This window comes from Colletotrichum fioriniae, assembly GCF_027942845.1.
Source record: "Colletotrichum fioriniae strain IMI 355084 chromosome Unknown scaffold_1, whole genome shotgun sequence".
Lineage (NCBI taxonomy): Eukaryota > Fungi > Ascomycota > Sordariomycetes > Glomerellales > Glomerellaceae > Colletotrichum > Colletotrichum fioriniae.
The window spans coordinates 6,549,554-6,565,723 of NW_027076837.1; the positions used below are offsets into that span (position 1 = coordinate 6,549,554).

At 52.1% G+C, this 16,170-nt stretch overlaps 3 protein-coding genes across 3 annotated transcripts; 1 reads left to right on the plus strand and 2 right to left on the minus strand.

Annotated features, from left to right (window-relative positions):
• Positions 1-9,420: 9,420 nt before the first annotated feature.
• On the minus strand, positions 9,421-10,275 carry N0V96_001688 (uncharacterized protein; the record flags this gene model as incomplete). Its single annotated transcript, XM_053192911.2, has 3 exons — positions 9,421-9,899; positions 9,959-10,141; positions 10,215-10,275. The coding sequence occupies 3 exons, from the start codon at positions 10,273-10,275 to the stop codon at positions 9,421-9,423; spliced, it is 723 nt and encodes a 240-aa protein (XP_053049442.2).
• Positions 10,276-11,773: 1,498 nt separating this feature from the next.
• On the minus strand, positions 11,774-13,215 carry N0V96_001689 (uncharacterized protein; the record flags this gene model as incomplete). The annotated part of the gene is made up of 2 exons (XM_053192912.2): positions 11,774-12,949; positions 13,015-13,215. The coding sequence occupies 2 exons, from the start codon at positions 13,213-13,215 to the stop codon at positions 11,774-11,776; spliced, it is 1,377 nt and encodes a 458-aa protein (XP_053049443.2).
• A 1,633-nt stretch (positions 13,216-14,848) lies between these two features.
• N0V96_001690 (uncharacterized protein) lies at positions 14,849-15,290 on the plus strand (the record flags this gene model as incomplete). Its single annotated transcript, XM_053192913.2, has 2 exons — positions 14,849-14,992; positions 15,051-15,290. 2 exons carry the CDS (start codon positions 14,849-14,851, stop codon positions 15,288-15,290), a joined length of 384 nt encoding a protein of 127 aa, XP_053049444.2.
• Positions 15,291-16,170: the final 880 nt, after the last annotated feature.

Sequence of the window (16,170 nt, forward strand, 5' to 3'; positions counted from 1 at the left end):
GATAGTTTGTACGGATGTTCGTAATTGTCATGTTGATGACTTTGGGGAGTATTGAGGGAGTCACTTGCTTTGTCGGCATCACGAGGGGTTGATCTTGAGATTTTACCTGACACCTGAGATTGACAAGTTGGGGAAACACAGATTATGGCGTGAGTGGGGGAAGATCTTGAGAGATCTTTACTGTGTTTTCTTGAGGGTTTCAGCCACACCTTTTGGGATCTTCACAGCGAAAGACAATCTGCGTACAGGTGTCGTCAACGGGACAAAAGTCAGAAAATTCGACAATTTGAATTGTTGTTCATGATCTGATCTGATCTCATCGAGTCCGACCTCAAGACTGATATCTCGACACCCCCTCAGTGATAGCCTGCGGAGGTGAGGACGCCGACCGTCTGGAAGGGAGCGCCGTCATTCCAAGGAAGGCCTCGAAATGGCTTGAGTCGCTCTGCGAAACCGGACATGATTTGCCCTTCGTTGCGGCTCCGCTCTCCGCGGATTCTCGTTGAAGAGTTCAGCCAAGTTATACCAGGCTTATTACCGGGCATCGTGAAAGCTACTCCCGACATATGTGATAGGGCTGCTTATAATGCGGGTGAGGTCGGGAGAAAGAGGACAGGACCGTCCCCGCATTGCGTGCGTGCGATTACGCTCGCTGCAATGCAGATAAGACGTAAGTCCAGCAGCGGACCAGCTCCGTTAGTCGCGGGGTAACTCTTGTCCCAATTCATTGAATGGAGACGATACGATTGGCTGGGATAATCGAGTGTCCAGACGGCCCAGATAGGCAAACCGGCTTACCTTTCTCAGTAATAAACCGGGGCCCAATGCATTCCGTTTAGAACTCTATGATCTACGGAGTACGTTTTCACGGCCGCGAGGAACTGGACCCTTGGGAAATCCCATGCCGCGATTGCGGAACTGTGCACACCGCGGTCCCGCAATGGAGAGGTGGCGGCGCGGCTCTCTCGTCTCCCATTTCCGATCATCCTGGAGCAGCAAGGAGGAAAGGACAGTATTGAACGGCGCGGACAACATCCGTACTTCGTAGACGCCCCTCTTTAACCGTCGGCTCGGGTTCCAGCGAAAGAGTCTGCAACGATCCCTCATCCCACGGCTTAGAGGAGAGCCAGAACCCGGACAGGTGGGTTTTGCTCCTCTCTCTCTCTTTTTCTCGGCTCCTCCTCTCCCAGTCCCCGCCCTTTGGGTTTCTTGGACCCAAGCGACTCCAGTGAAAGCGTGGCAGAGTAACAGAGAGCATGGTATTGGCAATCAGCAAAAAAACCTGGGAACGGTGGAGACCTGATGGAAGGGTCCCTGCACCGGGATGGATTCCCGGCGCCTGGACCTCGTTCTTGCGGTTTGACGGGGGGCTCTCACCATTTACCCAAACACCACTCCCCTCACCCCCCTTGCGGGGCCTTTGGAGAGTCTCGAGCGGAGCTCTTGGAGTCGTAACGGAAAAAGGTGATTGGCAAATTTCGGGAGCCAAACGGGATGCCCCGGCGAATCCCAACGTGTCAAATCTCTCTCCCACTCCTCTCTTCTCTTTCCCTCAGTTCTCCACCGAACACCGACGACGGGACGATCGCTCCCGGGGTCTGGAGAGGGCTCTAGACCTTTTCCGGTCTTTGCACACTTTCCTGTTTTGTCATGGACTCCTCATGGGCGGGTGGAGTCAGCAATCATGGAGACTGAGGAGCTCTAGCCCAAAGAGCAGGGAGCTCCTCTTCTTCGGTGCAAAATTCTGCCAGATTGAACAACCCAAGTCCACATAGGAAGAAAAGAGGGGTCTGACGGGTTATCAGCGGCGGGATTACTCTTAGCCTCAGTTTAGGAAGAGGGGGGAAAGAAGAGATATGGAGCACTTTAGGAAGCTCTGGAAGCTTTTCCTGCCAGGTTACTAGAGAGAAAGGGAGTCTTATTAACAAAATGGATGAAGTCTCGGTCGAATTTTCGAAGAATGCGGAAGGAGAATGAGTAGGAGTCAGGACTAGGTAGGTAACTTTTACCCAATGGTCCTTTTGGCAGACATCAACAGTGTCTAGCAAAAAGACCCTGTCTACTCTCCCTGCCTCTCAACTTTTCTCAAGATCCCATCTCAACCCCCATATGCACAAAAATTCTGACAAGCGGGATCCATTCAACCCCGTTCGGCGCCTCTCTTTTGGTCTCGGTGCTTCTTTTCCCGCCGAATCATTCCCCGTCACAAGCTTCAACCCGCCTTCTCGAAGCTCTTTAGTCTATAGATGCTTGAGCTTCTCAAACTTATCAAGAAGGAGAAGAAAAGAAAAAAAAAAAAAGGCCCTTCTTTGACTAGAAGCCCGCTTTTCCGAGGCTCTTCTTCGGCATTACGGCGAGTTTGATTGGACGGTTCAGAGGAAAGCTCTCTCTCTCCGCAAGGTGCTACATACCCCCGGTCCGAAAAGAAAAATTCCTTTCAGGGAAAATTCTTCCATGTGGCTTCTAAAGTGCTGTCAGAGTTTCTCCGCCTTGGAGAAATTCATCCCAATGGTCGAAGATGCCGGGATTTGGCTCCACTCCTTATCCCCCTCTCCCCCCCAAGCCCAGCCGTCTGGTTTGGCACTCCTCAAGCACTTTGCGCGTCGAGACCGCGGTACCGCGTAATCTTCGTCTCGGTGTCGTTTCGGTAAACTCGAGTCGTGGAGACAACCACTTCCAAAAGTCAAAGTGGTAGTCGGAGAATCTCCGACGCACACACCTCTCTTTTCACATCGCGGCCTTTTCTCCGGGCTCTTGATGAGTTCGGGTGGCTCATGAATCGCGTGTGGCGCAACCCAACCACAATCTTTTTCTTTACTGTACTGTTCTTTTCCAGAAGAACCTTGGAAGAGGTGGGCAACGTCGTCCGAAAGGGCATCCTCAAGCGCAAGAGGGACAATCGTCACCAAAAAAGCTTGTGAATTTCCAGGGACGCAACGCGAAACGCTGAATCAGTTATTCCCCGAACTGCAACTTCGACGTCAACTATGACTTCAGTCTTTGCACATGATGAACAATTTTGATCGTCCCTTTTCCCGTGACCCTTCATACAACGATGAAATTTCTGTTCAAAATTTTCAACACGCCCCCTCCTTCTTTTGTCAAGATATCAAACGACCCTCAATTTTGTCTCTTTTCCCGGCCGGCAAACGTGGGTTTCTCTTTGGCAAAGTTGCCAATCTCTGGCAAACATATTACACTACTCCATAGGACCAAGATTCTAGCTTGTGGGGGGCGTGTAATCCCACAAGGCATGCCACGCGAATTGGCCACCCGCACAGAACTTTTTTTACTCTACGGGTAGACCACGCTTCCATCGTCGTTCCGCCGTCATCCTGAAGCACTGGCCCCAAGGGAACTGACGTTCTTTTTCGGGAGACTGACTAGCGTACGAAGTACCCTTATTCAAAGAGCGCGCAACAAAAACTTGGCTTGGATCTCAAAGGATGTCGAAAACCTGGGGAAAACCGGAACGGCGATTGCTTGGTGATTGGCTTGTTGGCTGTTGGTTGCCCGGGTCTGAAACCCGAGGCGTTCAAGCCACACACAGTTGTGTAGTCCCGCTACACCGGACAGGATTCCCCAATCGGTGTCTAACGTCTCTGTTCCCGTTTGTTGGTTGGTTGGCTGAATGTAAACCCGGCGACCAACTCTGACGCCGTCTGCAACTTCCTGTGTGACATAACCCCGCCGACAGATCAAAGACGGACTGGGTTCAGCTGCGTTGATATCCTTTCTTTGCGTAGGCATCTCACAGATACTTGTTTCTCGGGGTGCCTATATCTCAGCCCAACAATGAGTGGGAACAAAGAACAATCAGAGACGAAAGATGCAAGACAAGCCGACAGAGCAAACATTCTGTGTTTCCTCGATTCCAAACCACGCTGCACATCCATCGTTTGGGCCTCCTTTCGTTTCGCTCTCGGAGACCCGTCTGCCGTCCGATCAGAGGTTTCGGGAGGGGGTTCCGTTTGGCGTTTTGAAGGAGCAAGCCCAGTTGATCTGCTACAAGCACAAGCACAAGCGAGAACAAGAAAGAACTGGACCGCGGTGTCTGTCTACGAGTCTCTCCAGACACCAAGGTCTAGATGGAACCCGTATCCGTAAAAAACCCCCTCCCTCCCCAAAGAGCTTGAGCATTGGACGGAACGGTTCATCCGCATTCTTCAGTTGCCAAGACCTCAAGACGGGAAAACTCAAAAAAGAAGAGTATCCGTATCCGCCGTTTTCTTTCTCCGCTCTACGCAAGCACCAGCAGGAAGCACATGCACGATTGACGGATGACCCCCCGGTAAACCGTGTCTTCGAAGTTCCCGGACAAAACGTGGCCGTTGGAGGGGTTGTAGAGTCGTAGTAAATTGCCCGAAACGGCAGGTTCAGTCCAGGCTAAACGGATCGACCGCTACCAAAACGTCAAGACCACTTTATCCGCCGTTACCGCACCTCTTATCGCCAGCCCTCGGGCCTTTCCGAGATAAGATACGAGAGATACCACCCGACGTCCATGCCCGAGCAAGACATTTACGGTGAGTGGTGCGCGTGGGGTTTTCCTACCACCGGCGTCCGGCGCCGATACGGACCGGGCTTATCTCACCGCGCAGCTTCGTATCTGTAAGTCTGCGGTGACACTCCCATCGCGAAGCGAATATTCTCGTATGCTGTCATCCTGTTGGCATTGCTATTTTCAAACTCTTGTAGCTGGAATACCTTAGGCTGGATGGATGGCGGTGGCACCACCACGCCTACACTTCAAACAAACGAAACGAATAGCCAGCGACGCCTCTTCCTTCTATCCTCCTCCGCTATCAGGAGGGGGAAGATAGAGGGGTGAGCTGAGCTGAGCTTGAGCTGAAGATCCTCTGCACGGATTCTGCGCTCGAGGATCCGTGCCTTTCCGTCCGCAAGCGCAAAAACGCCATCACGGTTATTTTTGATATCTTGGGGGGTGTAAAGAGGCACAGAGGATTGAACAAGCAAACGTCTGTTCTTTTGGCGATGCGAATCCCCCGTGAGCCCCGGCGCCCCAAGCAAAGGTCCGTCCGGGCGAGGGGGGGTTCCGTTGGGCCACTGACTAAGATACGTATACAAACCAAGCCCGCGCGTGGGCGCGCCATTCGTTCGCGACGTCTTTGAGCGAGAGCGCTGCTGGCTGTGTTCGCAGTGGTGGGGGTTTTCGTTGTCACTGACTGTTTCCTTCACCGACCAGACGGCGGTGGGGAGAGTGAGCGTGGGGGTTTGGTGTTTTTGGTGGTTATGTGTTGTTGGGTGATGTGATGTGTTTGTTGACCACCCCTCTCTCCTCCTCTCATACCTTACCGCCAACCTGCCTTACGTAGGTGTGTATTCTGCCACCGAAGCCCGGAGGCGGTAAAGCCCCCCTCGTATCGACCACACCCGAGCAACCCAATATTGGCAATTCTTGCAAAGGAAAAAACCTGATCGGAAGAGTCGTTCGTCAGAGATTGCTTTTGTGGCTGCATACGCCTCTTTTCCTGCTATTCATGTTTTCTTCTCCCAACGGCGGCTGCGGCTTGCGGGCCCCCCGCCCCCTCCCAAAGCCCAGGCCCTTTTTCTCAACCTACAAGTTACATCATCGTCACCGCCATATGCCAAACACCCATCAGGGTCGAAACATTGCATGCCTTGGGACTCTCTTTAGGTCTTGAGGGGTGTGGCGTGTCCTGCAGGGCAACGCAAAGGGGGAGATTGATCGGGCAGGAATAGCAACCAAATTTGAACAAGAGAGACAAGAAAGAAAAGAACCTGCAGTATCTGCAAGAAATATGACAACTGACAGAGTGAACAGGGGCTGGAACGGTCTTGGGAGTGCTGGAACCCACCCGGGGCAACTCGGGGAATCTCAGCGCGACCGCAGTGTCTCGTCGATCCCAACGCTTGCGAGATTACAGAAAATCAAGAGGTGCAGTAGAGACAAAGGGAATAACCCACAGGACGAAACCCCACGGGCCTGGGTCTGGGTGCCGGCCATGGCCGCCGAGCAGCAGCGGGCAGCATCTCGCAGGTGTCCAGCCTGCTTCTGCCCTTGCCTGCCGCGCTGCCTCGCAGTTGCGTGCTTCAGGTGGCAGCGGTCACTGGACACTGAGCGGTGTCTGTAGCGGTAATACCGTAATCTAGACGTTTTGGCCCGCTGTCGGGAGATGAGCGATCCTGAGATATCGTGCATTCCAGGCCTTGGGTTGTCTACCTTACCCCTCCGGAGCCGGGCTCCGGAGTGACGAGCACGCCAACACGTCCCCCTCTATGATCTTTCTTACCCCTCCCCCTTCGAACACCACACACAGCCGCCTTACACGACAGCCATGTTGGTCAGCTCATTAAGGTATTAAGATGAGGTGAAGATACCAATCACTTTGGAGCCCAATCTAAGCAACGTGGGCATCGTACAGAGCAAAGCACACCCCTCGGTGTCATATCGAGATACCGCCTTATTCTCGACGGCCTTTGCTCCGAACATCGCATCCACCCATCAAGACAGTAACAGAGCACCGTAATAAGGGAATCATTCAAAATGGACTCGCCGCGATTCGCGATACTCATCCCACCATCACCTATTACCCCCCACACGGTCAGAGTGCAGATGACAATACAAGTCGATCATAATCACCATCTTTGGAACGCGACGCGAAATCAGTCGGGCGCCTCCCCATCACATCACACATTTTCATCACAGTTGACGGATGCTAATAGCACTCGCAAATGTCAAAAGACTGGTGTGCAACACAAGAAAAGTGTCTGGGTGACCGCGTCCCATGGCCGGCGCTCGGGACCTGGCTGGTCGGGCGCGTGCGAGGGGCCGCGCTCCAATCACGGTCCGGCGCATCGCTCAAGTTTCGTGATGCTCGCCGTCTGTTGGGCGAGTTCTGTGTAAATGTGATGGCCAATCCAGTTCACCATCACCGTTTGAATGCTCAAACTGTCAACCTATTCGTCTCATCCCGTTTGTTGCGTGCGCGTCGCAATCACATCTCTCTCTTCCCTTCATCAGTCTGTGACTCACCCATGGGAAATTATCGGTGATGTGGTGGATGCGAAAAAGAAGAAGGTTTCCGTCGGTCGCAGACTTTACTCTGCATTTTGCACACCGCGATTTCCCTTCCTCATGCACACTCATGCAAGCCAAACGCAGATTTCTTGGTTATCGCTGCATGCGCCGGCACCCCTTCAGTGCTTTCACCTCTCTTTTTAACCCCCCGGCTCTACTCCCGCTGCATCAAATCCGATAGCGGGCCGCCGTGAGCGCCGTAATGCACACACCACAACCCCCAGCTGTTCCCCCCATCCCGCTCTTCCGCGTTAGGGTTGCAGGAAGGACATCCAAAATACATGTACCTCGCCTTACGTGCGCTACCGGCTACGCAGGCATGGGGAATCCGAAATAAGGTATGCGGTGTGTCTCTGCCGTGCGGTACCGCCGTGACACCGTGACAGACGTCCAGTGCCAACCCAAGCTGAAGGTTGGGGGGCGGGGGGTGCTTAGGGTGCCTCCCGATTCGCCCGCGATCGTGCAGCTTGCATCCCGAAGGGGAAAAAAAAGAAAAGGGCAAAGAGAATCAAAGGAAAAGCAAGAGCAAACGCCCAGAAGCATCGCAAGCTGAAACCGCATCCCTTTAGAAAGAAACTAAGCACCCCTGTCGAGTTCAGGTTTGGGTTCTGCCACCCCTCTATCCATCCATCTAATACTTGCCCTCTTCAACTCAGCTGCATACGGCACCCATGTTCACCGCTCTCGGTATAATCGCAAGTTGCAGAAATCTGTTTTTGACAAGAAGTGACAAAATTACGGATACAGATGCAAAAAAAAGACCGATGCGTCTCATTCTGCGTACTTGTCTGAGGATCCTTGGCATCGAAGAATGAACTGTCTCTCGGGCTCTCCACCAGCTGTCTCATTACACACATCCGCCAGGGGGGAAAGAAGAATCACCCAAGACAAACCTGACCTAGATTCCTAGACAGCAAAAAAGCAAGGCGAGAAAAAGACAGCTCCATTCCAAACCATTTCAGAAGTCTAGACAATTTGGGCCCTTGGGGGTTCCTGTTTGCGACAAAGAACCCCTGTCACGGCCGCCAACTGGCAGATGCACCACTGCGTTGTCTCCGATCGAGTACGCCCAGATCGTCAGGGGAACGGGACCCCTCGCCAGGCTGCTGCACTTTGCTTCTCTTTTCTTTGCTATCCGCTCTTTTGTGCTACGATGGGTGACGTGTTGTCTATGGGGCGCCGTTGAGGGCGTTACGCATCGACCACACACAAAGTCGTTTGCTTTTGGGACGAACGTTGGCATGATGCAAGATGGAGCCACCGCCTTTTTCTTCTGTCCACCGCCTAGAAAGAAAGCCTCGCCTTGATGTGGGCTGACCTTCAGCGTCTGATGTTTCTCGCAACTGATAGTAGTCTTGATGTTACTTTGAGGTCCTATCATGAGGCTGTACCTGAGCGTGCTGTACGTTTGACACAGATGGCGCTCTGAGGCATGTATGGCGGTCTGGCACAATATCCGCAAACGCCATTATCCCCTGAGCTGAGAGTGAAGCCGGAATCCAGATACTCCTGTGAACAGCCCTTGTGAGGCATACATGCCAACCATCGAGATCTCTCCATCCGTTCCCCTCCGTATCCGTCAAAAGCAATAGCACGTATACTTCTGAAACCGAGAAATCTAACGGTGCTGCTTCATCCGCATACGGTCCCTAACCCTGGCCTCTCCTCTCTCGCGTGGGAACTCTTCCCCGGCATCCGCGGCGATTGTCAAACTTACATGAACCGCACGCAGCTCACCGCCGATCACTGATCAGTGCCCTGCCTGTGGACCGCTTCATCGGGCCGCGTCAATGTTCCCACTTATCAAAACCCCGGAAGAAGACGTTGCGTTCTGCATCTGGTCCCGGCGTGAGAGACCCACTCGAACGGCCCAGTATTGGTCCGTGTGTTCGGCGCCGGGTGGCCCGTGACTTGCCTATTCGGGATATGGCAAGTCGGGGGACTGGGCTACTCGGGATGATCTGCAAACGGTTCGTTGGCACAAACTGAGTCAGTTCACCACAAGTCATGGCACATAATAGGCGGTTTTCGTATGTTTTGCTGTTGCATAGTCAACTCCAAAGAACAAGAACGTGTAGTTTCTTCTCACTTTTTCACATCATGAACGAGACAGGGCTGCTTGAAACCTCTCTATTGTATCCGTTTTTCAATGTTGCGAAACAAAAACATCTGGGAGATGCTAATCTCTATAATAGCCACGGAGGCTCATCAACGAGAGACAAGAAGATGAAATACATGAAACCATGCCGGGTGTCCTGGAACCACCCACTCTTTTTCACAGTCATTATGTTCGAGAATCATACCATCCTCCCATTCTCAACCCAGAGAAACACCTAACCTTATGTGCCGCTACTGCTTTACAGAGGCAAAGTCTCCTGTGCCGCGGAGACGGACCCGTTGTTGACGGCAGCGCGGTGGCCGCGGGCAATGTATCCGTAGGCGGGGTAGTAGGTATCGAGCCAGGAAAACAGCTCGAGGGCGCCGGGGGTGTTGCGCCAGTCGCGCATGAGGTCGAGGGAGATGGAAAAGAGGGAGACGACCTGGACACCGGCGGCGGCCATGCGGTCGTTGGAGACGTCGCGGATGAGCTCGGTGGTGGTGCCCGAGGCCTCGACGTTGGCCCAGACGGAGTAGCCCTCGGCGCGGAGCGACAAGGCGAGGAAGGTGGTGCAGACGTCCGTGGTGATGCCCGCGAGGATAATTTGCGACTTGTTGGCGGCGCGGACGGCGTCGCGGAAGTCGGCGTTGTCCCAGGCGTCGACCTCGCCGTTGCGCTTGATCAGGGGCGCCGTGGGGTGCATGTCGAGGATCTCCTGGGGGAGGGGGCCATTGGGACCTGTTTTTGTTTGTTTGTCAGGAATCTGAAAGCAACAGGATGGGTTCAGGGACTCGTACCGGTCTCGGCGGAGGTGGTTAGGACGACGGGGAGGTCAAAGACCTTGGCCAGGGAACTGTGAGCGAGCATCGAGTTGCGGTAGAGGGTAGGGTCGAAGTCGCGGGCGAGGTTGAAGAGACCCTCCTGCATGTCTACGACGAGCAGCATCGAGTCGTTCTTGTTGAGCCTCTCCCAGGGGACGGCTTTGGCTTGTGTTAGTAAAGCTGTGCTGTATCCAGGGAGACTTCAGACGAAGTCATTGGATGGAAAGCTTACCATCAGCGTTGGCAACGGCGGAGAAGAGCGCCGAGACGGCGACAGTCATGGAGAACTTCATCTTGAAAGAGTATGTTTTGGAGGCTAGTCCTTTGGAGAGCTGGTAGAGTCTTTGAGATGAAGGAGACTGTTCTTGAATAGTCTGCTGGATGAGGATGGAAGAAAAGCGATGATTACAGGCAAGGCCCTTCTCTCTTCTTATACAGAATTCTGACGATACGCAGTGGAAGTAAAAACGCCCTCAAGCGAGAGAAACGTTAGTAGCCAAAGTCCCTCATCTCGGAGTAGACTCCGTCAAATCAGCATCGTGGACAATGCGTGACTGTCAATGACCAAGCCAAGCACGTTATCGACATGTGGGGTTTCCAATAGCTCCGAATCCCATCAGCACAGGGAACACCTCCGAATCGTCCATATGCAAGATGCAGGGCATCGCCAAAGCCTTGCCCGTCCCTCCTTGATGGGAAATTTCCTGATTAGGAAACATGCTGAAGTCGACGATGGGAAAAAGGCGCAAGTCTTTTGGCAAGCATTCGGTAACCAGAATGCTGGACGTTAGTAAGCTCCCCTGGTTCATCCAGTGTCACAGCGAACCCGTCAAGCCTCTTTGGTACTCTGTGAGGTTTGTCATTGGGTGGTTCAAGCTTACCGAGCGGCCCTGGGTTGCTTCGAGGTGGACCTCCGCTCGGTGCGACCCACTCGCATATTGAGATTGCGGAGAAAGGTGAGCATTGCCGTTCTTCTCTGTAAATCCGTGCCTCCATCATGGAATTGGTCTCTCTTCCGAGATCTCGTTGCTGGGAGCCTGGAGAGTAGTCGATGCGTGGGCTTGACTAAGCTCGACAAATCCGATGTGACTGATGGAGACCCTACACATAGCAGGCCATCAGGCAGGGTTAGCAAAGCATCGAGTAAGATAGTCGAGCTGCAGAATCTCATTTCCCCAGCCCCGCCGAAACAAAGATGCAGAGTATGACGTCCTGCCTACTTGGCGATGGAAAGACGGGGCAGACGTTGGCGGCTTAGCTAAGTACCATGTCGGTATTTGATAAGGCGGTGGCTTTGCTTGGTGAGATGCGTCCCGCTCCGTTGTGGAGACCATCGGAACCGATGCTGCCATGTCAGAGTGGAGGCGCCGATTCCTAAGCTGAGATTGTGCGTGTGTCAGCACCCATCTTCGCACGTGGGAGCTATGGTTGTTGTAAGAAAGCGTCGCTGGGGTTTCTTAATACCTCTGCAGTGAGATATTGGTTTCTTCAAAATTTGCTTCAAATCAGAACTAGCTGTACTAACCTCAGTTTGGGCATATGACTTAGATCCTAGGCTACGCGGCATGGTCCAAGTATTATTTGAACGTGCTAAGAATGCTAAGATGAGACTGGGGGTCGTGAACCATGATAACAGGGCGGGTTGATTGGTAAAAGGTTTCGTTATGACGCCAACTATCGAAATCGAAATCAAAATGATATTGGATCAATAGCTTGGAGAAACAATGATGGTTCACTTAATCTACATAGGAGATGAGAAGAAGCTGAACATTGCATTTCCCAGGTATCTGTCTACGCTTCGGTATGCTCGGCATCAACGCCCCTGTATTCGAAGAACTTGTTCCACTCAGGGTCCTCGATGAGCTCGTGAGCCAGTTCCTTTTCATACATGATGGCAATCTCCGGACCCTTATCTGACTCAGGCCTCGGATCCCGAGGCGGGTAGACAAGAATGCCGCCCTCAGAAATTCGACCCATCAGGTACCGATAAGTCGCCGGCTTTCCGAAGCCAAAGTCTGCCGAAGGAATGTTGGCGTCACGGTGGTCTACCACAATGGTCGGCATGGGCGGATGCGAATCGATCCTCGAGTTGAGACTCGACTTCACGCGGACCGTCGCTACCATCTTGAGCGTTTCGTCGAGACTTTCTTGCGTCAAGCTGTCCTTCAGCTGGCGTATGTAGCGTGCTATGCGCCAGAACGGCCAGTCTGAGATGAGATCCGATACCGTGGGTTGTTCCACGGATGCGGTAGTCGACATGGCCACGTACATGACATTTTGCTGAGTGCGAGCGGATGCCTCTGGGCTGTGCAGACGGCGACGCATATCAATGGTCTCGCACCAGAAGAGCTTTGAATCAGGAGGAGTTTTGAATACCGGGGCTCGAAGGCGTGTCATATGGCGCCACATGAAGGCGGAAAAGGCGTCGTAAGTCGAGATCCATGTACCGTCCTCGGGCTTTGCAAGCTCTTTCAGCTGAGCAGCTTTGATCTTTGGTAGATGGAAGAGAAGGCAGATACCGACTTTGTGATCTGGGTGTCTATCAGGTGGCGGTGGCCCATCAACCTTCTCTTCCTCTGATGGCTCGGGCTTGAGAAAGCGGGAGACATCATTGCAGGCCGGGTCCCACGAAGGGTAGGGAGTGCCATTGGTGAACGCGGAACAGTTCTCGGCCAGCTGATGAACGAAGCCAGCCCAAGCTATGATATCTTGGGAGTAGTGGTGATGGTGAGTGCTGGAGACGAGCCCGCCCCGGACGAAGTTCGCCTTGAAGCCTGCCGTGACAGGACTCTGCTCCGGAGTCGCCTCGGGCCTCTCGCCGTAGGTCATCGGCGACACAGCCCAGAGCCTGAGGTCACCAAGGGATACGGCGCTGAAGTTGGCTTTTTCGACGTCATCGAAGGACGAATACTTGTCGGCATCCTCTGGGGCGTCAAGCCATTGAACGACAAAGCGAACGGTTGAGTCCTTTCTTTTGGTGAAGGAGTAGTCGCTCCAAGGTCTTTCTCGATTCTTCCGTTCAACTGGCGGACCTGAGCAAGCGTCCTCTCGAGACCTGCTTTCAGAGCTTCGATCACTTTTGTTTTGGCGGCATCATCTAGGCGGAAGAATACGGCGTAGTGGTTGTATGTTTGGCACGTCAAGTAATCTAGGGTCGAGACTCGGAATCTCTCCACTTCTGGGTCGTTCTCCCAACCGTGAGGACGAAGATTGTAGACCTCTTCTTTTGGCATGATTTAAAAATTCTGTATTGAGGTGATTTGGAGGGAGTTGCAGGTTTTCGGACTCGAATATCGCAAAATGGCAAAAGACATCGAACCTAGTGGACGGGGTCGTCTTATGCCGCATCAGATTGCACTGCGACCGTATCGGAAAAGACTCCTTCACCCTGGCACCTCCCCCAGGCCCCTCCCCCTGGCACCTCAAAACATTCTTCCATCTGTTCACCGCTGATTGGAGAATGCAACGAGCAGTATTCCCGATTCGGCGGGTTAAGTTGTGAACCAACGGCTCGCTAAGGACTCTGTTATATTCGTCGGGTGTGAAGAACCCCATCTGAGCTACAGCCAGCATCTCCATACCTGCATACACCATGCCCCATGCAGTTTGCTTCAGACATGGGTTTTTTACATGTCATGTGTCCATTGCTTGGGCAGTAAGGTGGTTGCTATTATCTGCTGGTCGAAATGCACGAAGCAGTTCTTGTACCAACGAGATGGTGACTGTGTGGAAACATAATACCAGGGGTAACATGCGCCGAATTCCGGTCAAACATACAATCTCAGCCCTCTGAACATTTGGAAAGAGTGAGAATCTCATGTGTTTATTCGTAATAAGTCAGCATGACGGTCTTTGTGGTTTCCGTGGCTGTGCCTAGAAGAGCCACGACAACCGCTAGCTATGGTAATCGAACGCCATCTCATCATACCATCATATGCCCCTAGATTAATCTCAAATGCATGCGATCGGGGAGGTATAATATTCAGAGACGCAAATAAAGCCTGGGTCTATGAACAAAGTCGGAACTTCAGATGTCGAGTCCGCGACGTGAAACGGCCCCTGATAGGCGACCGATACCATTACTTGAGCCTCATACTCACTTGAAGCCTGTGGTCGGTCGCCTATCATGTATCCAGAGACTTCATCAAAATCGAGGCCAAATTAACATATGAGTCCTTCTTAAAGCCCGATCGAAGCTTGCGGCAACATATCTCTGGCTTGGAACTAATGCGGTACTGTAAAGTTGACCAAGCCTTTGATACCTGATATCCCATCTATCTCCTTTACTTGTAGTATTTTAGCCCAGAATTTTACTTAAGATAAGCCATAGAAGCCTTAAATTTCAAAAAGTATGGCTTCTTTCTTGTGAAAAGTTGCCATGTCTATCATAATATTCAGGTTCATCGTCTACGTGCCTGGTTGCTGCTAAATATGAAAGACCGGGACCACCGTCGACCACCTCACTGCCTGGTCAACCCGTCTCTCCTTCCCTCTTCCTGGTTCCTTATTTTTCTTGACTGCAGCACGAAAAGCTTTTCCCTCTTTCTATTTCAATTCACTTGCACTCCTCACCTAAATCCATCCACACGCAAGTGAGCCTCAAAACTTCTTCATCCTCCACAACCACGCGCTCTTATCCACAAAACACTCGCTTCTGCAACATTCAATCAGTCACAAAGATAATAGTAAGTCTTTCTCTAACAAATCATGTTTTATTTCTCAAGATTCTGATAAATTTTAGTCTCAATACCTCGGCGCCACACCAAAAACCTTCACCACACTAGGCACTTGACACAGTATGTTCTAACCGATCGTTACTTCCAAAGTGAACTTATCAAGCTGACCAAAATTTTTCAGAAGAACATCATGGCAGACCAAAACCTTCCCGAGATGTCCGCCTCCGATGTCAACTTCATGTGTCATGTGTTTATGCATATGACTGAGAAGCCAGTGATTGACTGGGACAGCTTCGCGGATGCCGCTGGCTTCAAGAGCGGGGGTGTCGCTCGTGTACGTTCGCGTTCCCCTTGCCTATGTAGTCATTCTGTGCTAACACTTTGACTTTTAGACTCGATGGGGCCAGATCAAGCGCAAGTTCACCCCGGCTGACCAGGCCACTCCCAAGAAGAAGGCCGCGCAGGCTTCTACCAGCACGCCGGCTTCTAGCTCCAAGGTTAAAAAACCCACTGGACGAGTCGGCGCCAAGGGCACCAAGGGCAAGAAGATTGTCAAGCACGAGGAGGAAGAGGACGAGGCCGGTGATGACAAGGCTATCATCAAAACCAAGGAGGAGGAATTTGACATCTAAGAAGACTTCTCGACTACCAAATTTGCCGAGAATGAGTGGATGTTCAAGAACGGAGATCTTTGGAGAGATGGCTCTTAGGCGTGGCCTATACGATATGTCTACCGCGTCAGGATAGTCTGGGGCTAGCCTAGCTAAGAACTCAATACGATCTCGAGCTAACAGGAATCCCGCCACCTTCTTCATCGTGACTTCCGGAAACTTCATGCCCATACGTCACTCAAGTAACATCTGTTAATGTGTGGGTTTATGCTTCATGCCTTGCATTATACGTAGGATGAGAAATTCTGCGATACATAGAAGCTACTGCCCGCCACACTTGAGCATGCCCCGGCCTACTCAAGCCTCGACACATCAATAAGGAAAATCGAGGTTCATCAAAACAGTCTTGGAGCAACTTATAGTGAGATTCTTCAGTTGTTTGTCTTTTTCTCTTCAGAACTGTCAGTTTTCTTTGCTCTTCCTGTCTCTCCTCATCCTCATTGTTCTCTATTTTTCCACACTTCCGTGGGTTCTCATTATCACCAGCCTCCCTTGGTAGCCTAACCCGACGGAACGTTGACTGATCTTCTCCCACCCGGCGTGGGAGTACCAGCCTCACAAGGCGGGTATTCCAAGTGAGGGCACCTTCTCGACTGATGGACAGGTGCCTATGGGGGACTCAAAACCCCTTCTACTGAAGCTGAAGCCGAAAATTTCTTTCTTTCTTATTTACACATTTTTTCTCAGGTCACTCAGAAGACACATAGGCAACTCGCAAAACCGAGCATTACTATCCACATCGATATCTTTATATCATCAGAAGCCATCGTAAGTTACTTGACTTTCAAATATCTCACACTTGAGAAACCTTCACCCAAGATATTTTACTGACTTGAGCTAG